The sequence below is a fragment of the Mus caroli genome, chromosome 15 (assembly GCF_900094665.2).
Source record: "Mus caroli chromosome 15, CAROLI_EIJ_v1.1, whole genome shotgun sequence".
Classification (NCBI taxonomy): domain Eukaryota; kingdom Metazoa; phylum Chordata; class Mammalia; order Rodentia; family Muridae; genus Mus; species Mus caroli.
In genome coordinates, this window is record NC_034584.1 from 33,998,049 (window position 1) to 34,023,687 (window position 25,639).

The 25,639-nt window shown below is 38.0% G+C and overlaps 1 protein-coding gene across 34 annotated transcripts in view; it reads left to right on the forward strand.

The window, feature by feature from the left end:
• Rims2 (regulating synaptic membrane exocytosis 2) overlaps window positions 1–25,639 on the forward strand; it is a 482,991-nt gene that overhangs the window by 82,261 nt on the left and 375,091 nt on the right. For 26 of the 34 annotated variants that reach the window (XM_029469501.1, XM_029469498.1, XM_029469499.1 and 23 more), the window contains 2 exons: window positions 6,019–6,229; window positions 18,469–18,480. In XM_029469501.1, coding sequence (XP_029325361.1) covers window positions 6,019–6,229; window positions 18,469–18,480 — 223 coding nt within the window. The remainder of the gene's footprint in view (window positions 1–6,018; window positions 6,230–18,468; window positions 18,481–25,639) is intronic. The other 8 variants (XM_021184232.2, XM_021184233.2, XM_029469480.1 and 5 more) reach the window with 1 other exon arrangement.

The following is a 25,639-nucleotide window of genomic DNA, read 5'->3' on the forward strand; positions in this document are numbered from 1 at the left end:
TTCTGCTTCCCTAACTAATGCAGTCTCAGGTCCCGCGCAATTGGATTGGAGCAGAAGCTGTGCTCCACTCACCAGAAGTCTTAAGATCCTGTCGCATCTATTGTTTCTATAACATAAGATGAGACAGAAATAAGGGAGAAGGCATTTATTTTGGTTCATGATTTCAAAAGATTTAGTCCTTGGTGCTTGGCCACATTCATCAGTTGAGCAGAACATAGCAGTAGGAGCATATGACCGAGACTGGATACCTCATGATAGACAGACAGATTGTGTGGAGATTGGAGGAAGAGAGAGAAAGAGGTCTGAAGGAAGTAGGGGCTAGGAAGAAGATGCCCTCAATAACCTTTAGGACAGTGGTTCTCAACCTTCCTAAAGCTGGGATCCTTTAATACAATTTCTCATGTTGTGCTGATCCCCAATCAAAAATATTCCTTTGTTGCTACTTCATAACTAATTTTGCTACTCTTATAGTTATACTGTAAATATTTGATATGCAGAGTATCTGACACACGACTCTAAAGGGAGTTGTCACCCACAGGCTGAGAACTACTGCTTCAGGATCCACCCCTAATGACCAGAATCCTTCAGCTGCCCTACCTCCCAACATTTCTGTAACCTCCACAAAATTTCCTCAGCTAAGTATCACACATTCAGTGCAAGATCCTTTTGGAGCAACATTTTTTGTCCCAATCATTACAAAAATCCATCATCTAAACACTACCTCAAAAATAATTCAAAGTTTGGATACTGTATCTATAAAGATTATAAATATTAAAGATGGATCTGTAGAAAGGGAGAAAATAAATTTAACAGCAGTCTAGAAATATAAAAAGGTATGGCTTCACAATGGAAAGTGTTTTAAGTTTTATGGAACAATCCTTCCACAGGTGACCTTTAAAGTATAGTGTAAATTATTAGTCTGTGGAGAGCTTAAAATGACAACAAATGTTTAAAGTGACAACAATAAAACTAAGAGGCTGGCGGTCAGATTTTCAGGGAATAGCAGTAAACACAAATTTAAAAGTTCTGTTATTTCACTGAGTGACATTTGCTTTAGAAGATACTAAATTTAATGAGTTCTTTAGTGAAGAAATTGATATAGAACATACACCAAAATTTGGATTAGGACTTTTATGAAATAAAAATAGTTAGACTTCAGTGCTCTCACTACTGTACATGCCTTGGGCATGATTTCAGGTTTGAGAGTCTTTTCTTCTGTGAGACTTGATAGCACACATCTGCAATCCTCTCTGTTGAGTCTAAGCAGGAGGATCTTGAGTTCTAGGCCAGCCTGAACTACACAGACACTGGGGTAGATAGATAGGCAGGTAAGTAGGTATGTAGCAGACAGATGGATGGATAGATAGATAGAGAGATAGTTACACAGATAGATACATAGATAGATGATAGGCAGACAAATAGATGATGCATAGAGGGATACAGGACTAGAGAACGAGCTATGGATCTAAGGCAGGGGGAACATGTAATGGAACACATTATGTTGCGTGTAAAGTATTAAAAGAAAGGGTAACTTTAGAAGGTAACAAAAGAAATAGTGTGAAACTTGGGGTTGAAGATGTGGACTTGTCCCTTGTACAGATGTATGTCGCTTAACAGTGGGGACATATGAGAAATGTGTGATTCAATGACTTGGTCACTCTGCAGATATCATACAGTATAATAACGAACCTAAACAGGACAGTTTACTGTATACACCCAGGTTAGAGCTATATTACAATTTCATGAAGGTAGCATTATCTATGCAGCTGGAGGATCATCATTTGGCACATGACTAGAGATTCCAGACTTATAGGTCACTATAAGAGTTTTCTTCTTTATAACAATGTTCAACGAATTAACAATGGATATGTTATTTAATTTCCACATATTTGTGAAAATTTCAAAATCTTTCATGTTGTTTTATGTTTCATATCATGAAGTGTTGTGCATGTGTGCTCTTGAGATAAATATGTATTCTACTATTTTGGTATGGAAATATTACTTATTTTTGTCTTATTTGATCTAAAGTTCACTTCAAGACTTTATTTTATATTGATTTTCTGCTTATATGCTCTATCCATTGTTGACAGTGAGCTAATAGAGCTCTTTACTCTTGTTTACTGTCTCATTAACTGTATGCATTTTGCTGCTTCAGTGTTCATAATAGATTTTGATGAATTTATTATAATAGAACTTTCTTTGTATCTTTTTACAGTTTTAAATATAGTTGTCTATTAGATATAAAGTATGTTTCATATCTTTACTTTGTGGATTTCCACTTGCATGGAATATTTTCTCAGTCCTGCTTTCAATCTGTGAATCCTTCCTTAGTGGTGAAGTGAGTCTTATAGGCAGTCTACAGCTGAGTCTTTTTTTTTCTTTCCTTTTAAGGAACTCTTTCATTTCTTTCTATAAGAGGACATTATCTGTTATGCATAAGATAACCATTTGTTCATAAATGATATGCACCTTTTGTGTGTGTATATATATATATATAGTCTTTATCTTAATAATTAAAAACTTTTAATTAAAATATAATTATAGCACTCCTGTTTTCTCTCTTCCATTCCTCCTGTGTTCCAGCCCCAATCCCTCCAGAATGTGATTATTTCCAAATCCATTGTGTCTCTTGCCACAGATTATTTATTCTTATCTCCATCTCTTTGTGCTATGTCTTTGAGTTGCATACCTTGAAGTGGACAGTTCCTTCCCATCAGGCTGCTGGTGTTGAGAGCTGAAACATGAGGCAAATCAAGAATTCAGATAGGTTTGGATTTTGTTATCACCATCACTGACTTCAGTGGAACATAGTCATAAAATTCTTCAAAGGAAGCGAGTTGCTTTTGCATGCACTTATAAGAGATGCTCGAGGACTAGAAGTTGCTTCCGTCCTGCTGACCTTACACACATTACCTCATATGAAGATTGCATATATTGCTCCCCATGCACTTGAATCTTTACAAGCAGTTGACTTCTGATGCTTATTGCTTGGTGATTGCTGTGGAGAGAAGTAGGTGTTCTCTATGTTTCTTACCTTCCAGTTTTGACAGGTTCTAGTTACCTGACCTTGAGCATAGGTCATCTTACGAGTTTTCTCTCTCCTATCCATGGAACAGTTATGCTTTGATTTCCAATTCTGGATCAAGTTTGGAGGTAGGAGCTTCCTCCTATGTCTTTTTTTTAAATTAGGTATTTTCTTCATTTACATTTCCAATGCTATCCCAAAAGTCCCCCATACCCTCCCCCACCCACTCCCCTACCCACCCACTCCCACTTCTTGGCCCTGGCGTTCCCCTATACTGAGGCATATAAAGTTTGCAAGACCAAGGGGCCTCTCTTTCCACTGATGACCGACTAGGCCATCTTCTGATACATATGCAGCTAGAGACATGAGCTCCGGGGTACTGGTTAGTTCATATTGTTGTTCCACCTATAGGGTCGCAGAGCCCTTTAGCTCCTTGGGTACTTTCTCTAGCTCTTCCATTGGGGGCCCTGTGATCCATCCAATAGCTGACTGTGAGCATCCACTTCTGTGTTTGCTAGGCTCTGGCATAGTCTCACAAGAGACAGCTATATCAGGGTCCTTTCAGCAAAATCTTGCTAGTGTATGCAATGGTGTCAGCGTTTGGAGGCTGATTATGGGATGGATCCTTGGATATGGCAGTCTCTAGATGGTCTGTCCTTTCGTCTCAGCTCCAAACATTGTCTCTGTAACTCCTTCCATGGGTGTTTTGTTCCCAATTCTAAGAAGGGGCACAGTGTCCACACTTTGGTCTTCTTCTTCTTGAGTTTCATGAGTTTAACAAATTGTATCGTATATCTTGGGTATTCTAAGTATCTGGGCTAATATCCACTTATCAGTGAGTACATATCATGTGAGTTCTTTTGTGATTGGGTTACCTCACTCAGGATGATGCCCTCCAGGTCCATCCATTTGCCTAGGAATTTCATAAATTCATTCTTTTTAATAGCTGAGTAGTACTCCATTGTGTAAATGTACCACATTTTCTGTATCCATTCTTCTGTTGAGGGGCATCATCTGATGTCACATGAGTTTTTGATCTTAGCCATTCTGACTGGTGTGAGGTGGAATCTCAGGGTTGTTTTGATTTGCATTTCCCTGATGATTAACGATGCTGAACATTTTTTCAGGTGCTTCTCAGCCATTCGGTATTCCTCAGGTGAGAATACTTTGTTAAGCTCTGCACCCCATTTTTAATGGTATTATTTGATGTTTTTGGGAATTCAAGGCCCATACCTAAACATGATAAAAGCAATCTACAGCAGGCCAGTAGCCTCCTATGTCTTAATGATAAGAGATATTTTATTTGTATTTGGGTAGGATCCTGGTATCAAGTTTTTTGGTTTTTATTTCCTGCATTCTGGAAAAAGGGTTTTCTTCTTAAATCTTGTTATTAGCTATGATGGCTTTTTGCCTTTATCTTAATCAACGGAGCCTACTTTTCTTCCCTGTGGCTTAAATAAAGCTTTTACTATTTTATCAGAGTCAGGAAGTCATGTCTGTACATCAGCGGCCAGTTTACCTTTTAATGCCTACAATATGCACTTCTCCAGAAGTAGGGATTTATTTCTTTTGTCTATGTTTTCAAGTCTTCCAGAGTACATATGAAGGAAAAAGAACTTGTGATTATCAGCATTCTTTGAATCTTGGTCTTTAGCCGTTTGAAGCTGTCATTTAACTGAATCTTGCTATTGCAGTTTGTTAATTGATCTCTCTCTGGAGATGGAGCTTCTCAGACAGAATGCTTACCTAGAATGTGTGAAGCCTTTCTTTCAGTCCCGAGAACCATAGAACATGGATGTGGTTGTGTATGCCTGTAATACCAGCAATGGACTTGAAACTCGAGTATGAGAAGTCCAGCTCATCTTTGAATATGTGGCAAGTTCAAGGTCATCCTTGGATGCATGAGATGCTATCTCAAAAACAAACAACCTACATAATAAAATAATACAATCCCTTTACCTATCTGTATGGTACTACTTCCTTTTCCTGTTATTGCCAAAGTTGGACCAGTTACACTTGGTGTTCTTGGATTTAGATTTTTTTGCCTGATAACTTCTTTTCTGATGGGCTCAAAATAAGTTATAATTTTGTAAATTATCATTCTTTGTCATCGGTAGAATTGGAGTTGATATCATTTTCAGTTTTCTAAGTCTTAAGTTAATTATTGTTATGAAACATTTAAAATTGTCTTTATAAATACAATAGAAAAGTTTATAATAATAGTAAATGAAACATCTTTCTAAGATGTATTTTCTCTCAATCTAGTTTTCTTCTTGTTTCATTTTATTTTTATTTATGTGTGTGTGCATGTGCACGTGTGTGCAAGATATCAGAAGAGGGTGTCAAAACTCCTGGGGCTGGAGTTAACAAGTTATCTTGAGCTGGGGCTGGGAGCCAAACCGTGGGTCCTCTGTAGAGTAGCACGCCCTCTTAATTGTTGTGACAGCTGCTAGGCTAGAGAGCTTTAATTTGGAAGTGTATTTGGCTTTACTTTTATTTGTTAGATGACAATATTTCACAGTATTCTCTTTTTACAGCTAAGTTGTATTCAGACTGGGTGAACAGATGCATTTATCTCTCTGTGAAATTCTTTAGTTCACTCTAGATGAAACTGTCTCACTGATTTAAAAATAATAGGTTATGGCTTCTTTGTGTATATAAAATTGGCTTCCTGTATTTCTGAAGCTAAACTATTGAAAAATAATGGTAGAAATTTTGTTTAATATTCAAGGAAATGTTCCACAAACATAATCAGTTACTTTTATACTTAATATGTATATCGAAGATAGAACTAATTTCAACATTTATGATATATATATATCATATATACATATACATGAGTGTGTCATGTAAGCAAGATATTATTCTGTAGTTTTCAGGTTAAATTTTGTACTTTATTCTTATCTTGTGTATTTTGATTATAAAATGATGTCTACGGATTGCGATTTTGATCATTGGGAAGCCAGTGTTTAACCCCCTTTCCTTTCCTGCAGAAAGCTGCACCAACAATTTGAAGTGTATAAGGAGCAAGTCAAGAAGATGGCAGAGGAGTCGCAGCAGCAGCAAGAGCAGAAGGCTGATGCCCCGACCTGCGGCATCTGCCACAAGACAAAATTTGCAGATGGATGCGGCCATAATTGTTCCTATTGCCAAACCAAGTTCTGTGCTCGATGTGGAGGTCGAGTGTCATTACGCTCAAACAAGGTACAATACTGGAACACGACTATTTACTAATACTTATTGCAAATAAAATCAGACAACTGAAATTGATTCTGAGATTAATCAAAGAACAAACACCTGTGTTGTGCTTATCTTACAGAAAAGTTTTTAGTTTTTTCTGAATGTGGAAGGTAATTTTAACTGTTTCATATCAGCTTATGATTTTTGGTTAAAGTCATAGGCCTTTGACTTTCAATTTCACTGAACGTTTGGAGAATAATTGTTCTGTCCTCTGCATGGATAATGAAAACACTGATCCAGGGAGACTCAGATTGAGTCTTAGAGCAACACATCTGATTAATGCAGAGTTCTAATATGTTTCTCTCTTACTATGATACTTTCACAAACTTTGTAGATAATTTTTCTTCCTGGGATATTTGAAACAGGCCCATTCTAGTTCTGAGACTCAGTTTTTCATGTTATAGCTTTGGAAGCTTTACTTGTTTTTGTTTTCATACTTATGAAATAACATTCAGTATTGAATTTAAAGACCATTTAATATTGATATTAGACTTCTTTTCTCTATCCACTTTAGTGAGTGTGTGAGCGACACTCAGAAACTTTGTTAAATTGTCAAAGCCAGTATTAGCAATGCTCTTTCACTAAGTGCTTTGGAATTTCTTTCCTAATGAATATCTTATCACCATACTAATTACTTATACAGTTCTTACATACAGAACTAATCTTTATGTACATCATCTGGGAATAATTGTGGGAATTAGTTTTCCTGTGTGATTTCATGTCTTCATTTTCTTATTGTTTCTCTCAATGTTTTGTTTGCCCAATACTAATCCATTGTTGGTTTACTTGATGATGGTTTCTGTGTACATGTATGTGTGTTTGTGTATGTATGAATGTGTATATATGAATATATGGAGTAATAATATTAAAAAAATCTTGTCACAGGATTCCTTCCCACCTTAATGGTTTAAGTTCCCAGATAAAAGACACACACACAGACAGTCTTTATATTTTAGTATGTCTTAAGCAGCACAATAGTTGGGCGGGCAACTACCTATCCTTTATATTGTTAGAATCTACCTCCTATCCATAACCGAAGTTATTATTTACTATGTTTCATCTGGGCTGCTCTTAGCTCCAATTAGGTGGCCCTTTGGGCCACATTCTTTTGGCCCCTAGCCCATGGCAGCTTTCTTTTCAACTTTCCTGCATGTCTTCTTTCCTGTCCACATGGTGTCAAGGCTGAGAAACCCAAACCTCACCTATGTCTCTTCTCCCCAGCTATTGGCTGTTGGCATCTTTAGTCACCATTCAGAATTAACTTGGACATGGGTCCCAGAAGCTACGAGCCTACTCCAGAACTTGGAGGCCAGTACTTAGTGTTAAAATAAACACTAAAAGAAAACCTCAACAAATTGCGTGTGTGTGTGTATGTGTGTGTTTATATATGAATTGATACATCAGTATAATTTTACATAGAAGCTATATGAGCAGCCATTCTTAGTCTTAGGAGGAACATATTCAGTCTCCCAATATTAGGTATAATGTTACCTATAATTTTTCATAGGTACCATCAATTACAAATTTGCTAAGAATTCCTTTATTGTTTTTAAAGATCTTAAATAGTCATTGAACTTTCCCAAATGCCTTTTGTCATCTACTGAGGTTATTATTTTTTTAAAATATGGCCATGTATATTGAAACCAACTTTGTATTACTCCATTTGGTCATGATATATATATATTACTGTGTTTGGTTTGCAGCTGTCTTAACTTGATTTTGAAATTACTATCACACTGGCCTAATGGAGAGGATTAGAAAGCTATCTGCTCTCTTTAACGTCACAGAAGAGTTCGTATAGGATAGAGTTGATATTATTTCACTTGTTGAAGTCTGATGTACATGCAGAACAACTGAGTTGCCATTCTTGTGCCACTCCATGACACGAGTCTATTTTATTATTTTAATTATTAAAAATATTTGTTATATTTTTATCTGTAAAGTTATCTGGGAATAAAGTTTTATTTATTTATTCAGAGAAGGTTTTAAAATAGTGGCGTACGCCTTTAATCCGAGCACTTGGGAGGCAGAGGCAGGCAGGCAGATTTCTGAGTTTGAGGCCAGCCTGGTCTACAGAGTGAGTTCCAGGACAGCCAGGGCTATACAGAGAGACCCTGTCTCGAAACAACAACAACAACAACAACAACAACAAAACAAAACAAAACAAAATACTTAAAAAGTTTTTATTTGATTCAAAGTTATTTTTTGTATGTGTGAATAAGTTTTCATAATTAGATCTCTCTAGGAATCTGTCCATTTTCATGTACATTATTAAATTTATCGATATAAAAATCTTCATTATCTATTATTTTAAGTTATGCATAGAATCAGGGCTATTGCTATATCATTTTTTATTTTGCTAATTCAAATCTTTCTTTTTTGTTGAATTTGGCTACATATTTGATATTTTATTGATCTAAAGAACCAACTTCATTTTTTAATAACACTATGTGATTTCTTTTTATCTGCAAGTACTTTACCATACAATAATAATAATAATAATAATAATAAAATTAACAGTAATAAACAAAAGAACATAGCAGTTTCCCTCCAGACGAGGCAGATTTCTAACCGTGGCTAAAATCGCTATTGCTAGGAGTATCCCTCTTTCATTCATGTAATGGAGGAAGCTGTGTTTATTTCAGTGCCACCTGGAAAAGTTATTTGCTATCTGATTGGTACATGTCTTTTATTTATATAGCTCAAACGAAGCTTCTCAAAGGACAATTCCATAGGGACAAAACAGACAATCAAAGAACCAACTTCTTACTTGAATTTTCTCCATTGCTAAATTATGTTTTGGTTCTCATTACTTCTGCTTCCTTTGGTTGACTCTTTTAGTTTCTTATGGGCAAAGTGAGGTTTTAATACACTTTTCTTCTGTGATGTAGAAATCACATGCTCCTAATTTCTTTTTTTTTTTATTTTGAACAATTTTTTATTAGATATTTTCTTTATTTACATTTCAAATGTTATACCCAAAGTCCCCTATACCCTCCCCCTGCCCTGCTCTCCAATCCACCCACTCCCACTTCCTGGCCCTGGCATTCCCCTGTACTGGGACATATAATGGGGTCTTTGCAAGACCAAGGGCCTCTCCTGCAAATGATGGGCGATTAGGTCATCTTCTGCTACATATGCAGCAAGAGACACGAGCTCTGAGGGTACTGGTTAGTTCATATTGTTGTTCCACCTATAGGGTTGCAGACCCCTTCAGCTCATTGGGTGCTTTCTCTAGCTTCTCCATTGGGGGCTCTGTGTTCCATCTTATAGATGACTGTGAGCATCCACTTCTGTATTTGCCAGGCACTGGCATAGCCTCACAAGAGACAGCAATACCAGGGTTCTGTTGGCAAAATCTTGCTGGCATATGCAATAGTGTCTGCGTTTTGTCGCTGATTATGGAATGGATCCCCGGGTGGGGCAGTCTCTGGATGGTCTTTCCTTCCATTTCAGCTCCAAACTTTGTCTCTGTAACTCTTTCCATGGGTATTTTGTTCCCTATTCTAAGGAGAAATGAAGTATCCACACTTTGGTCTTTCTTCTTGAGTTTCATGTGTTTTGCAAATTGTATCTTGGGTATTCTAAGTTTATGGGCTAATATCCACTTATCAGTGAGTGCATATCATGTGAGCTCTTTTGTGATTGGGTTTTGTGTCTTCTCTCAAATTCCAATGTAATGCTTTTTTCATTTTCCCTAAATTAAAAATACCTACAGAATCTTCCCAGCAGCCTCTCAGTGTCCTCTGTGAGTCATCTTCAGGCTCTACCTATGTATGCTTCCTCTTACTGTCCTGGGAATTCTTGAACAGTATAGGCCTGAGATTTATTATGCAGCTTAGCTCATAGTCTGTCTTAAACTAGCACTGTCCTTTGTTGTGTCATTTTAATCACCTTAAAAATACAATATTTAGAATTTATTATTTGAGATCACATACATACTTATATGTATTTTGATCATTTTTGCCTCCTCTACCCTCCAGCTCTCTTCAGTCCCAATTTCATCCTCTCCCTCTTCTTCACTCTCGTTCTTTCAAATAACCCACTGAATCTATTCAGTGTTGACCATATGCTGCTGGGACCCTTCAGTGGAGCATTGTGCTCCACTGAAAAGACTTTCTCTCCTAACAGCCATCGATGGGCAGGTGCTGTTTAGCACGGGGCAGGAGCTGCCTGGCTCCTTCCTCACTTCATGCTGGACTGTTCAGTAGACTGATCTTGTGCAGGTCGTGTACAAACCACCACAGCTGCTATGTGCTCATGAGCGTCTTGTCATGTTGGGAGGATACTCTTTCACTCCACACTCCCCACCCTTTGGTTCTTACATTCTTAGCACCTTCACTTCCTCAGAGGTCTCTGAGCCTGGGAAGACCATGTCTCAAAGTGAAACAGGTCTGCAGACACAGTCCAGTGATAGCGTGCTTGCCTAGTGTACATGATCTCGAATCCCAGAACACCAAACCAAATAACAGATTATTCCATGCTTTTCTGCTTTTTGTTCAGGCAGGAGGCAAAATCTGATCTTTGTTACTCAACTTAGACCAAAACCAGAAGTATCTGATGATATCTGACTATAGCTTAATTGGTTGAAAATACAAATCTTAGTTTCTAATGTATGATACCTTTGCAGTGAATTAAAAATCCTAATCAATTAAGTATAGTAAAATATTGAAGTATTCTGTGAAAACATGTTATATCATGAACAACTTTAAATCTCTCTCTATTTTAGTTAAGCTGCATGAGGTTTATTGAGCCAGGAAGATGCCAGAGACAGTATGGCTCACATTCTTCTCTCTCTGCCTCTCCCTCTCTCCTTCCTTCCCTCCCTCCCTCCCTCCCTCCCTTCCGCCCTCTGTCTCCTCCATTTCCCCCACCTATGCCCCTCCTACCCTTCCATACTCTCACTCTTACCTAATCTGAGGTTGGTATCAGGAAAGTAAAAGACAATGGAAAACAATTTGGATTTTAGTTCAGGGAAGACAGCCTTGAATTTCTTTTTTAATATTTTTAGATTTTCATTCGAGTAGGAGAGCTGTAATATGAGTGTCTTAATTTATATAGAAAGGCATTCATTGAGTGGAATGGGTGAAATCATCCAAGTTCTGAGATAAAAGACTACAAGGTTCAACGTGTGTTTTAAAAATTGATCTTGTAAATGCTGAGCTGCCTCTCATGTTATAGGCTTTTGCTCTCAACAGTGGCTGAGTGAATTTTTTGACTTATGCTAGCCCCAAAGAGTTAAGTTCATTGAAACATTGTCAGATAATCCTTATAGAGAATACAAATATTTTATACATCTATTTTTAGTTATAAAACTATTAAAATTCTTTTTGTAATCTCCCAGGAGAATACAAAAAAATAACTGTTTATTATAATTTTCAGGCTCTTTCATGTGGATCCATCCTTAGCAATTAATTATGTCTCTTGAGGTACAGTGAGGACACAGAAAGAACAAAAGGGGAGCAAGTTATATGGACATGCCAATACAAGATATAATACAAGATACAGCTTCCATTAATTTTCTCTTTAGATGGTATTTCCTTAACAAGTAAAAATTGCATATGAGTTTAATCAAACTGAAAGATAAGGAAACATTATTTTGTATCAGTTTAGTTGTGAAAGACATTGAATTGCACAGACATTAAGGGTTACTTAAAATAAGGATTGCTTTACGCTTCAAACTATTAAAAATTGTTTCTTTTATCTTTTGGGAGGAAAAAGTGATTGCCATTGTATAATTAGTTTTCATCTGTTTGATTATTCTATGAGAATTATCAGAATTACATTGATTAACTTAAATAGAAGAACTTAAAATGGGACACTTCATCTTATAGTTCCTTTTTATAATCTGTAAAATAAAAGAATGAATATAAATTACTTCTAAGATTTCTTCTGGGTTTAATATCTTATAATATTAAGGTTTGTGCTATCTTATACAATTCTTGAAATATCTGATAAATGTATTGCTACTAGATGAAGCAAAGCAATATTTCTATTGCTTTAATAATTTGGAAACTAATCAAAAAGTGCATTGATTTTTATTATTGTATGTAGTATATTTTGTGAGTTAACCTTTGTTTTTATCATTCTCTCACATATAATATTAAGGTGTTGAGAATACTACTAATTTACAAACCAATGGTTTACAGAAACTTGAGGAATGGGCAAAGCAAATTTATATAATTAAATAAACTCTTTAAGAGGATTCTAGTGCATCATCCATGGTTTGTAGAATCAAAGTTTGGAAAGAAGTTGAATTTCCAGGTACCCCACAATGACAACTATTTAATTAAAAAACGAGTAGGACTGTGTTTGAAAGTTGTATTTGGCTGATGACTTGATAATAGGTACGGATTTGTCACATAGATTGCATGGTTGACAGTTTCCTTTTATTGAGTAAACTAAGTATGTAGTACCAAGATTTGATAAACATGTATTTAATCTCGTCAATTTATAGTACACCTGAAAATTTATTATAAACACTTAATCTTCAATGTTAACTTGAGAATGTATGAGAGGCACACAGTCTTAGACTCTAAATAAACCAGTAAATCTTCTCTGATTTATTTAGGAGAAGAGTAAAACTACTGAACACACAGTAGGGAAAATTATGGCTATGTCTGCATTTGCTATCTACTTGCTTTAAGACTCTTGGAGAATTTGAGCTCCTCAATTCCTAATGTAGCTATCAGTAGCCAAGGTGAGTTGCTTATCAGTAGCTAAGGTGAGTTTTAAGTTAGGAAATACTATTTAGAATAATGGGAAGATTAACAATATCTGTAGAAATTCTAATAATAACAGAGACTATATGATAGTTTAAGATACTCCTATAAAAATAGTTTAATTTCAAATATTAGCCCCAAACAATTGGACAATGAAATCATAGTTTAAGCGTATTACCAGTACTTCCTTTTAACTTATTTTAAATTAAAATATCCATAAAAGAATTAAGACACTGTAGTCTTTTGAAATGATATTTTTATAATTCTTCTTCTATAAATGTCTTAGAATGCCACTAGATTTTACTTATTCTGATTAGACTTCCTGTATCCTTTTTGTTTTTTGACTAATGCTCAGATTTCCTCCTCAAATTTTTAACTTTTAAAATAGTATTACTACAAGTTGTCACCTAACCAGAAAGCCAGGTCTCAGATTTCTTTTCTTTAGCACTCTTTCCCCACAAGTTTTAAAAGTGGAATATTTTTGTTTCTAAATGTGTAAATTACTGATGATGTCTCTTTAGACTCTCATTTAATTCTAGTCTTCTAACTGGTCTGTCTGCACTAGCCTTGGCTTCTCAAACACACACACACACACACACACACACACACACACACACACACAGTTTTTCTGGACTTTTTTTTTCTTTTTAAAAAAATATTGGTTATTTTGCTTGTTTACAATTCAAATGTTATCCCGCTTCCTGGTTTCCTCTCAAACACCTCCCATCCCACCCACTTCCCCTGCCTCGACTACGGTGTTCCTCCACCCACCCACTCCCACCCCACCGCCCTGGCATTCCCCTATGCTGGGGCATCAAGCCTTCACAGGACCAAGGGCCTCCCCTCCCACTGATGCCTGACAAGGCCATCCTACTACATATGCGACTGGAGCCATGGATCCCTCCATGTTTATTGTTTGGTTGGTGGTTTAGTCCTTGGGAGCTCTGGGCATCTGGTTAGTTGATATTGTTGTTCTTCCTATGGGGCTGCAAACCCCTTCAACTCCTTCAGTCCTTTCCCTAACTCTTTCATTGGGGTCCCCCTGCTCAGTCTGATGGTTGGCTGCAAGCATCTGTCTCTGTACTTGTCAAGCTCTGGCTTAGCCTCTCAGGAGACAGCTATATCAGGCTCCTGTCAGCAAGCACATCTTGGCATCAGCAATAGTGTCTGGGTTTGGTGGCTGCATATGGGATGAAACCCCAGATGGGTCAGTCTCTGGATGGCCTTTCCTTCAGTCTCTTCTCCACTCTTTGTCCCTGTATTTCTTTTAGACAGGAGAAATTCTGGGTTAAATTTTTGAATAGGATGTGGGGTGGTCCCATCCCTCAACCAGGGGCTGTCTCTATACCATGAAGAGTGTCATGGTCTGTTCCCCAAATAGCTTTACGAGCACTTCACTTAGTTTTCTATGTCCCAAACGAGACACAAGTCATGAACACTTCTCTTAAATTATTTCTGTCTGTGTCTGCTATGCTTTAGCTCATCATTCTACGACTGTCAGAAATATTCTTCCCTCTAGGCCTCACTCTAAAACCCTTACCCACCTGATGAACAGTTGATTTGGTTAACATAAGTATTATCTCCTCTATGATCCTTCTTAGGAAATCAACTGCTTACTCCTATGTGATACACTGAATTATTCAGATCTCTAGCCTAGCATTCTTGAAGTTTATTGTTAATTGATTGCATCTTTTAAATTCAAATTCTTTACTCAGTGTATGTTTCTATGTACTTGGTATGTAATCAGTGTGTTAACTGTTGAATGAATGAATGAATGAATGGAAGAAAAATATTAATGCACATATCATAGGGATGGTATTTTGGGATTCATATCATTTTTAAAACATTTAATTTTACTTTTTTTAAAATAAATTTTTTATACTAGAGATTCTTATACATTTGTACGTCAAATCTTGACCATATGTCTATCCCACCCTCCCTGCCTTCCCTCAAATGTCCCACAGCTAGACCTTCTCAAAAATCAAAAGGTGTGGGGCCATCTGCTGGAGCAGAGAAAATATACTAGTGGAGACACATTAAATAAAAAGAATCGTCCTCCCCAGCAGCTCTCAACTGTCCATGACTCTTCAATAAGGGTGGAGCATAGAGAATCCCTCCTGTCCTGGGGAGAAATTTGGCTGGATCGATTGTGTAGTTCTTGTGCAAGTAGAAGATTGTCACAGCATTCTTCCTCATCCTCCAGCTGTAAATTCTTTCTGAGTTCTACTTCACAGTGATCCCTGAGCTTTGGTAGCGGTGTTGGTGGTTATTGATAAAGATGTCCTGGTTAGAGTTGGATACTCAGTGTCTTACTCTCAGCACAGTGGCTAGCTTTGTGTATCTCCATTGACTTCCATTCACTGCTGCTGGCTCCTTGCCGGCAGGTCCAGGTGAGACGAGAGAGAGGTCCCAGTCCTGCTGGGGTCTCTCTGGGGCTGAGTGGGATGGTGAGTGTCAATGGCCCAAAAGATACACACTGAGCTGGGAGTCTTGTCGAAGCAGGACTCAACTTTATGGCATCAGCCTCTTGCTTATATAAGTTCTGAACATAAGGAGAGGGATTTTTGGTGGGGTAAGATGATGTAGGAGGCGGGGAAGGGCAACAGAGGGAATGGAGTGACTGACAGGGCCAATGGCAAAGCTCTACATCAGCAATGGTGGGGCAGAGGCAGGGCCAAACAGGCTTGCTGAATCACTCCAATACGAAAGTGACTGAGACAGGTCTCAAAACTTTAGCCAGGCTCGGGTTTGTCCTCAAGGCTCAAACCAGGGCCAAAATGGGGCACAACACAATGTAAAAAAGATTCTTTGACAAAGGTTGATAGAGGCCCAAGTCTTCATGTGTAAATAGATATTTAGAAGGCAATTTGCTGACATATCCATTTAGCAAAATAAAAATAACAGTTCCTTTGCTAGGGCCCCTGGCCTTCCCCTGCTGTCTTCAGAGACATAGGTGTTTGAGCAGTGTTACACTACCAGGCATGACATTTTCTTCCTATGGAGCAGCCTCAAATCTAACCAGGAGCTGTTGGTTAAATTTTGCCACGATTGCACCAGTAGGCTCACTTAACCTAATAAGATAGTATTGTGGTATGCAGGGTCAACACTGGATTAGGCCATTCATATAGTTTCTTCCCTGGAAACTACAGAGCACCTTTTGGCACTAGGAATGCTAGCCTACAGGGAAGAGGTTTCTTGGCTAGTTTAAGATTGGTTTCTCAATGTTCTGTAGGTATACTGTGTTGTGTCTTCAGCAAAAGAACCTTAGCACGTAGGTGTGGGGGGTAACTAAGGGCAATGGCTGTTGTCTATGTAGTTCTGGAAACCTTTGGGGCTTCTCTGAATGATGACTTGTAGAGAAATATACCATATCTTGAATTATAATTTTCATTTAATAAACCAAGTCTTCTGGGAGTGGCATGATCCACCTATGTAGGATAATTCTGTTTGAACTCTTAAATAAAAATATAAAGTTATATTTTATAATTAGCTTGCTAACTAATGCATTTTCATAAAGCTTTTTGAAAAAAAAATGCATCTTCAGTTTTGTTTAATCCAGAGATGGCTCAGTAGTTAAGAGTACTGGCTGTTCTTCCAGAGGTCCTGAGTTTAGTCCCATCAACTGCATTAACCCTACTTAATCATTTAAGCTCCAGCACTCCCCCACTTTTCTTGAGTGCTTTATATAGTCTACTAATCCTCCAAGTATATTTTTCAATTGGATTATGAGATTGTAGGCATCCATAGGGCTTTCCATATAGTCTTTCTTTGGGCTAGATCCCTCTCACCCATTTTCTCCATATTCTGATAACTCTACCTGCTTAAGACTTTCCGCCCTTAGGACTCCACCTCTCGACTTCCAATTTAGCTATCAGTTACTCTTTCCTATCCCTTAATTTATCTCCTTCCCCCAAATTCCCCTTTTTATTATTTAACTTTTTACTCACTCTTTGCGAGTTTTCATCATGTACCCCAGCCACTCATCTCCCCTTCCTGCCCTCTGCCCTTGCATTCTTCCCCTGAAAAGTAAGAAAGATCTTGTTGTAGAAGGTGTAGTGTGCCAAGACTGCTCTCTAGATTTCTGGCTTCTACATGTGCTGCAGGATTTACATATGAGAGAAGACAACTGTGTTTGTCTTTTGGGGCCTTAGTTATCTCACTGAGTATGTACCTGTACCTGTTGCTTCTCTCTCTCTTTCTTTCTTTCTTTCTTTCTTTCTTTCTTTCTTTCTTTCTTTCTTTCTTTCTTTCTTTCTTTCTTTCTTTCTTGTTCCATTCATTTCACTTTTTAAAAAAAACTGAGTAATACTTCAGTATGTAGATGCACCATCTTTTACTTATTCATTCATGTGTTGTAGAACAGCACTTCAGAAGAAAGCTATGCTGTATTTTTTTTTAAAGATTTATTTATTTATTTTTATAAGTACACTGTCTTTAGACACACCAGAAGAGTGCATCAGATCCTACTACAGATGGTTGTGAGCCACTATGTGGTTGCTGGGAATTGAACTTAGGACCTGTGGAAGAGTAGTCAGTGGTTTTAACCACTGAGCCATCTCTCCAGCCCAAGCTCTGTTTTCTTGAGGTTGACAATTGGAACTAATATAAAGGTCAACTATAGAGGAAGAACTTAATTTATTACTTTTTAAAAAAAGAGACCAGGCCTGAGAGAATATTATAGTGGAATGAAAGTGGGACCTTTCAATTGATTAAAAAAGGCCAAAATGAAAAAGAAAATGATGATAGTTTAACTACAGAGAGTAGAAAAGCAGCAAGGTAGAGGGATACATTGCTCTTTTTGTCAGTATATAGGAGGAGATAAAGACTATAAGGAGGAAGGGTTTTGAAGGGAAACTAATGTCTTTTGAGTATGTATTTTCTTTGATTTGTTTCTACATTTACAATATTGGAACTATGACCCACAATTGTCAAATATAATATTTTATCTATTTTTCTTTTCATTTATGTAAAATTTAGAAGAAATCTAAGTTAATAATTCATTTATGAAGCAGATATACATAATTCATGTAATACTTCATTTTGTCTACTTTTGATAGTAGCTGATGAATTGAACAATGTTATATTTTTATATTTTATGTGTAAAAGCTTTATTTCTAAACAGTTTTCAAATTATTTTCTTGGAGTTCAGGATTTAGTTAAGGTTGAATTGTGAAAGGGCATTTTATCTTTTGTAACATTTGGTTATTTAATTGCTCTTATGGAAATTATTTTGTTTATATCTCAATATATTATAATATTTGGCATGCTTTTATTTGAATTTAATGAAATAAATGGGAAAAATTTCCTCCTAAATATAAAGTTGAAATTTTAGAATTGAGTCAGAGTGTAAACATTTTCTGACTTCCATGTCACTAATGAACTCTTAAGAGCTGCTCTTATTTATAATGGAATTAATCATTCCTCTTTTTTGTTTTGTCTTTTCTGTCCTTTTAAACTTGCTTTCGTGGATATTCACACCAGGAGGACAAAGTGGTTAGAGTCTTTTTCTTTCTGTCTAATATACTTTTTCTTATTGTTATTGCTAATTTAATTTTATAGTTGTATTTAATTTTATTCTTCTAAGTATTTTGTTAGTTATATTGCATGACAGTTGCTAAACAGTATAGCATATTTAAGCATATTAAGCATGCTGATTTTACTGAAAAAAAACTTGCATTTCATTGTATTAGAGGTAAAAATAGTAATTCTTTATAGATCCCTTAGTTTTTACAAGTTAATACTTTTGTTATTGTGTCTCTGGTGGAAAACATTACCACCTACTGATTTTGTGCCCATCCAATCCTCCCATTCTCGAGACCCTGAAAAGACTGAGACTGGATTGTCACAGAATTGTCCATTGTGATCAGTACCCTACGCGTTTTCCACAACTCACTCTTGGTCAGGTTTTATAAAGTTTACAACTTAATACCTGGAGTCAAAGACTGTTACAACAAACTAAAATACTGTTGAAAATGGGTCCCCTGAAACGTGTCTCTTGTGTTTATCATAAATATTTAATACATTGTTGTTTTATCTCAATAGTTTGTTTGAGGAGTTAGTGAAGTTTTTCATAGTTTGATATCTGCCCAAGAACGTCTGATTAGCATTTAGATCTGCTCTAGAGACTGGTGACTCTGCATATAAAGATAACAATATTTTGGTTCTGATAACTTTTAATGAGTCAAACTCAGACTTGAGCCCTTTCAAATGGCACACATTCAAAGTAGTTAAAGTCTTCTAAGCAGTTCCATGTTTTAAACCTGTGCGAAGGTTTTGTTTCCTTTCCAAGTCTTAAGCTGCCCAGTTGGGAACAGAGCATCGTGTGGCAAATGTTACCATGGATTTGGGATGATATCTTAGAGTAGAAGAAAGGACACTACAATTATTTCTTTTTCTTTTAAAAGTCCTGTAGAAATCCTAACAACTTTAGAGGCTGTTTGGAAGATTAACAGGTCAGTTAATGTACAAACTGCATCATCTTTGGGGTGATTTTTCAGAGAACCCATGAGCTTTCTGCTTCCTACCACAGCTTACCCACAGAGAGACAACCCGTGTGGTTAATGACCTTCAGAGTCTCTATGGCAACTTTTGTGTTTGGAGTTAATATAGAATGCATAATGGTCTAACTACTATCTGTTTTTTTTTTGTTTGTTTGTTTTGTTTTTTTGTTTTTATCATGCCTCCTATCCTGGAAATTGAAAATGTAATGATGAAAACCCAGTTTTCATGTGCTGATCAGACTTCATTTTCACGGTCCAAAATCAGCTAAACTAAAACATGGCTTCTAGCAACAAGTCATTCTTTTACCATTGTGTAATTAGAATTATAGCTTATGATTTATTTTCTGACATTTTATAAAATGTGCATAAAAAGGTCACCAGATAATTTGTGTCAGTGATGGCTCCTCAATATTTATTCTCAGTTAGAAGGTTTCTGTAAGAGTTAATTTTACCCATAAATATTTCAGTAATTTTGGAGTGAAAGTTGGGTTGCTAATGTCAGAGCTCATGTTCATGTTCATGTTTTAGAAGCCCTTTCTTTCTAGGTGTCTACCTGAAGATTGGCTTAATTAGAATAAAATCTCTCTCTCTCTCTCTCTCTCTCTCTCTCTCTCTCTCTAAAAAGTAGCCCAAAGATAAGATGCCTTGGGTCCACTATGAGTATCCAGTGTCAGATGGGGCAGCATTTTCCTGGGATAATTAGCCAAGTCCTCCCCAGAATCCTCCCAGGTATCTCTGGGAGCCAGCAGAAGGAATTTTTACTGAGTGGGATAACTTGTTATTTTCAGTGAATTGCTCCCACTGTCACTGGCTGTGAAAGCTGCCTCAAAAGTACCATTTACTTGGGAATTTAAGAGTTACTATATTAATAAAAAGTTATTGAGTTGTTCAAGTGCTTGTTTCAGAAAACTGATAAGAAAGAAACAGAGACTTTAATTTTGGGATAAGAATGATTCTTTCCCCACCCCCTTTAAGTTCTGCATGAAACATTAAACTTCTGTAACTATTCTGGTTTAGCAGCTCATCTCTTGCTGTATGTAAGGTTTAGAGCAGCCCCACTCCTCAGCAGCATTCATGAATTCACGTCATTTATGTGTTATAGCATTTTGGAAAGCATAAATTGTGACATCAGTTATCATGGTACTTCTTGGTGACATAATGTTGCCATCGAAGTTCACGTGAAGTGGTGCTTCATATTTGCTTTGTAAACTCCATGAAGTCATTGTTTTCGCATTAAACATGAAAAAAAGATTCCATGCTTATCAGTCTCTAGTTAGTTAAGGGTGACTAGTAGATAAAATGTACTAGTTTGTATGGATTTGGAACATGCAAATAAAGCTACAGACCATTTTGTGACTCTTGTTCACATAAGCTGTTAAACACTTGAGAAATGTTTTACTGATATAGTTATGAGTAAATTCAATTTTAATTAAATTTTTTTCTGTCTCAAAAAGCTTTATTTTAGCTTGGTCCAAGACTTGAGAGAGGCTCCAGAGCAGTTACAAAGCTGTCTAGTGGCTTGAGAGATTCATTCAGGTGGAGGTCCCAAGGCAGGCTGGTGCAGAGCAGAGGGGGAGCCCCTTGGAAGGCACAGAGGCCTCCTAGTCGTTCTTGAGAGTGAGGCGCTCAGAGAGATACTCACTCAGAGATCCCTGGGCATGCCAGTCTGCACTGGTTGTGGTCCTGCCACCTACAGAGGTTGGTCAGGTGGTTACCCATCTTCTTGATGAGCTTCACCCCCATATCCAGGAAGTGGCTTTCCAAGAAGTCACAGAGATGACCGTCTGTGCGGGCAGAACCCAGGGCATGCAGATCCAAGAAGGCCTGGTTCAGGTTCTTCTCCAGGGCCAAGGCAGCTTCCATGGCCTCCTTCCTGGGTTTTACCCCATTCACCTTGAGATGGCTTTTGCACATCCTGGAAGAGTGCACATTCCCCCCATGCCCCATCAAAAGTTGACTTTGAGTCTCAGGAAGTGAAGGAGGGCATCTGCTGACACAAGCGCTCTCTTATAAGCCTTAGATACCACTTAATAAATTATGAGTATTTTAATGAAGGGAGTAGTCAAGCTTAGAGACACTTCCCCAATTTCTCTGGAAGGAAAATGGGATTGGAAACAAGACTTTGGAAAATGTTGGACATCTGCTTCAGCTGTGCTACCTTTTTGATGAAAATTAATTCAGGAATTCCTTCTCCTTAGTGCTTCATCCCTTTGCAGTATTTATATCTTAAGCTATGGGGTCCTAAAAACTAAGCATGAAAAGTTACATCTTCATTTGGAAGGAAGAAAGGGAGTTAGACTTGGGTATGGCCTGCAGATGACTCTCCTGACATATACACTTGCTTTGTGACAGCCTCAGAGATTTAGATTAGGTTTTAAAGAAATCACTAATATCTAAAAGCCACAATTTGAACTTTCTGATTATTCTTTTTTTTTTCTTTAACAAAATAATGTCTTTATTATTGCACTTAACAGTATGTCTTATATAATTCTTCCTGTCATTTCCTGATTATTCTTGACTTCAGAGGATGTTGAAGATGACGTCACAGTTGACGGTGATAGGTGGTTATTAGCCTTGGGATAAAAACCTAATGTAATGCAGTCAGTGACTAGGAGTCAGCTGATATTCCTATCTCAACAATGCTCTCTCTCCTTTAACAACCAAATGCAGTTCTTAAAAGTGTTACATGCCACTAACAAAGATTGTAGAAAACGAGATAATCGTAACCAAGAATCCAAAGTCTTAGAGAAACGCTTCCCTACCCATTTACATTGACTCCGGTCACTGGTCCTCAGGGTCCTGGTGCTGTGTTTCATTATAGTTTATTACAACTTGTTATAAAGTAGTCTTACCACGGCCTTGAAACTATAAGAACAGATCTTCAGTCCTTCACAGATGAACAAAGGACTTTGAGGAATAAGAAGTCAAATTTGTGTCCATTTTTATATTATTTGTATTTTGTGGATATCTGTATTTTCATCCTAACCCCTGATGTTTGCGATTGGCTCTTTTCCTACTGAGGCTTATTGTCTGTGTCAGTTAGTTAGACCAATTGTGAAAACGCACATTTATGTCAACATTGCCCCAGATCTTTGTATAGAGCAAACACACCTATCATTTTATTCTACTTTCTTCACACTAGAAGTTTCTTATGGTAATTATTTCAGGTGTTATAATTCAGCTTGATCCTATACTAAAGGAAACTGAAACTATAGCAGACAGGTTGGAAATCATATTCTATGTTGAGGTACATTGGTAGAATTTCTTAGATGTTTGTCAAGCCTATTCCAGTCCTGCCAAATCTAGGCAGTGTGTTAGAAACTTGTCCTACATCAAATGTTTTGATCCATGCTCAGCTGTTTTGAAGTAGCCAAACCTTATTTTAAATGAAGAATAATGCCTGAAGCATTTCTGTCTTCATCTAAATCTATGCTTTGAAACAAGTTGAACCTGATCAATATAAAACTTACACGTCTGTGGGACAAATCATATCTGAGTATGGATATAGAGTTGGATAGCTGTGGGGCGTGGGGTGGTGTAAGGGAAGGAGGGGTAGGGAAGGAGCCCACGTCTAGCCAGATCTCCTGTGCTCTGGGCAGGCAGACATGGGAGGGCTGCCGGATGCTTTCCACTTGGCACCGGTTGGGCATCTAAGCCACTGACACCACTCAACAGGGGGTGGACAAGGGGCAACCCCTGATACCAGGGTCCCTAGGGCGACACCCTCGGTGCCAGGGATATGGGAGAGAGGGCAGAGGAGAGTTTCTCACGTAGGCGAGAGTCCTTAGTCCTGGCCTTGACTGAAGCACAGGAAGGCCTTCCATCGGCTCATTAGAAGAAAGCCTGTCCCATTGTCCAAACACAGTAGGCCTTGATGAACAGAGACAGTCTATGGTTTTAGAGCTTTATTGTAGAAAGCCAGGGAGAAAGGAGAGAAGGTGGAGAGAGAGAGAGAGAGACCATGGCCAAGAGAAGGGAAGGGGGAAAGAGAGAGACGGAAGAGAAGGAGGCTAGAGAGTAAGAGGTTAGAGAGAGATCAAGGAGAGGATGAGGAGGGAGTGAGGTGGGGCCAAGCAGCCCCTCTTATAGTAGGCTGTTATCTTCTTGTTGCTAGGTAATTGGGAGGTGTCTAGCCTGAAGGTCAGAAGCTTGGGACATAGTCTACTAGCCACGAATCTCTCTTGTGGGGGCAGTGGGGGCAGTAACTTTGACAGGAGCCTGGAGTCCAGGAGACATGAGGGAACGCCTTCTGTCCCATGTAGGTGAATTATCAGCACCTGGTCCTACCGGGGTTCACAACCTCAGCTCGACTGGAGACCAGATTGTCTGTGTATAGCCCATAGCCCCACACGTGGCACCTCCAAGGCACTGCTCCAATTAATTTAAAATTTAAAACCACATGAATCTAATTGTTAAAGCAACTAACCTTGATAGCAAATACTATTTCTTCAGCCCCAAGGGAATACACAGACTCCTATACTCATATGAGCAGTAGACATACAAGCTTTACAGTTCTCCCAAAGCGTATGTATGTCAGTGCTAGTCTCATAGAAAGGCAAGGATGAGAATGAACAAAGGTTTTCCTCCTTAGGGACAGAATTAGGAATACAAATGACAGTGAGGAAAGGGCTTCTTGGATGACTGAATTGGGGTAGCTGGACAGGTTGAACAGGAAACAAAGTCACTCCTATAGACTTCTCTGTGTTCTTTGGACAGTGAACACCACACATTTCTATTCCTCTGGTTGTGAATGTGAGTTGTTCCTGACACCACCTTTTCCTTTGTCGATTATCAAATCTTTTAAGTATATAAATGATTCACACACCAGGCACCATGATGAGATTCGCTTGCTTTCAAAGATTTTGGTTTGGAGTTTGTTTATATAACTAGGTAGAAGAGGTTTTAGAATTGCCTTCTTTAGGGAAGAGGTGAATATATTACATGTAAAATATGTTTGAAAGGTTGAGCAGTTGAAAATGTGCACCCTACTTAGTGGGGTCCCAACAGATATTTGCAATTTCCTTTTCTCTTGCAGTTTATATTTAAACAGTGTGAAACCCCACAAAACGTTCTTAGCTCTCCTTGAAACTGGAAATGGTGTATAATACAGTTCTAGTACATGGCATAGAAGAACATTTCAAAAAGTTTCTGAGAAGTCATGATATTCAGCACAAAAGTTAACACTACCTCTTAATGCAAATGTGATGTCCTGACATGATTTGTCATTTGTTACGATGAAAGAAAGACCAAGAGTATTAGAGTCCTTAGGATGTATTTGAACAGATGTTCCTTTTTTATTAAATATTTTTTCATTTTTATTTTAAATGCTATCCCAAAAATCCCCTATACCCTCCTCCCAACCTGCTCCCCAACCCACCCACTCCCGCTTCCTGGTCCTGGCATTCCCCTGTACTGGGGCATATGATCTTCACATAATCAAGGGCCTCTCATCCCAGTGATGGCCGACTAGGCCATCCTCTGCTTCATATGCAGCTAGAGACACAAGCTCTGGGGGTACTGGTTAGTTCATATTGTTTGAAGAGATGTTCTTTAGGGACAGAACCAGTGAGTTTATTGGACTGGGTTTCATGACTGGAGGGTACTTAGTTCAGCAGTGGCTTTTAGTATGCTGGAAGGGCAGAGTACCGAGAGCTGCTCAGTTCTAGAACCTAGAAGCCTCATACCTGAGGTGGGGCAGTGATGCACTTCCAATCTCAGACTTGAAGCTCCTTGGATGTTGGAAATCTGTGTTGTAAGACTAGGGATGCTGGAGACGTCCAAAGAAGCAAAAGCAGCAGCAACAAACAGTTGCTCAGAGAGTGGAGTGTGCACAAGCCTGCGGGATTTTCTTCTATTACGTCTGTCCACCTGTGTTTCCAGACTACTGGGTGGTAAGATCACTAACAGGGCACTTCTTTCCTCCTTAGTCGCTTTCTTTCTTTTTCTTTTTTTTAAAATATTTTTTATTAGGTATTTTCCGCATTTACATTTCCAATGCCATCCCAAAAGTCCCCCATACCCCACCCCCACTCCCCTACCCACCCACTCCCACTTTTTGGCCATGGTGTTCCCCTGTACTGGGGCATATAAAGTTGGCAAGTCCAATGGGCCTCTCTTTCCAGTGATGGCCGACTAGGCCATCTTTCGATACA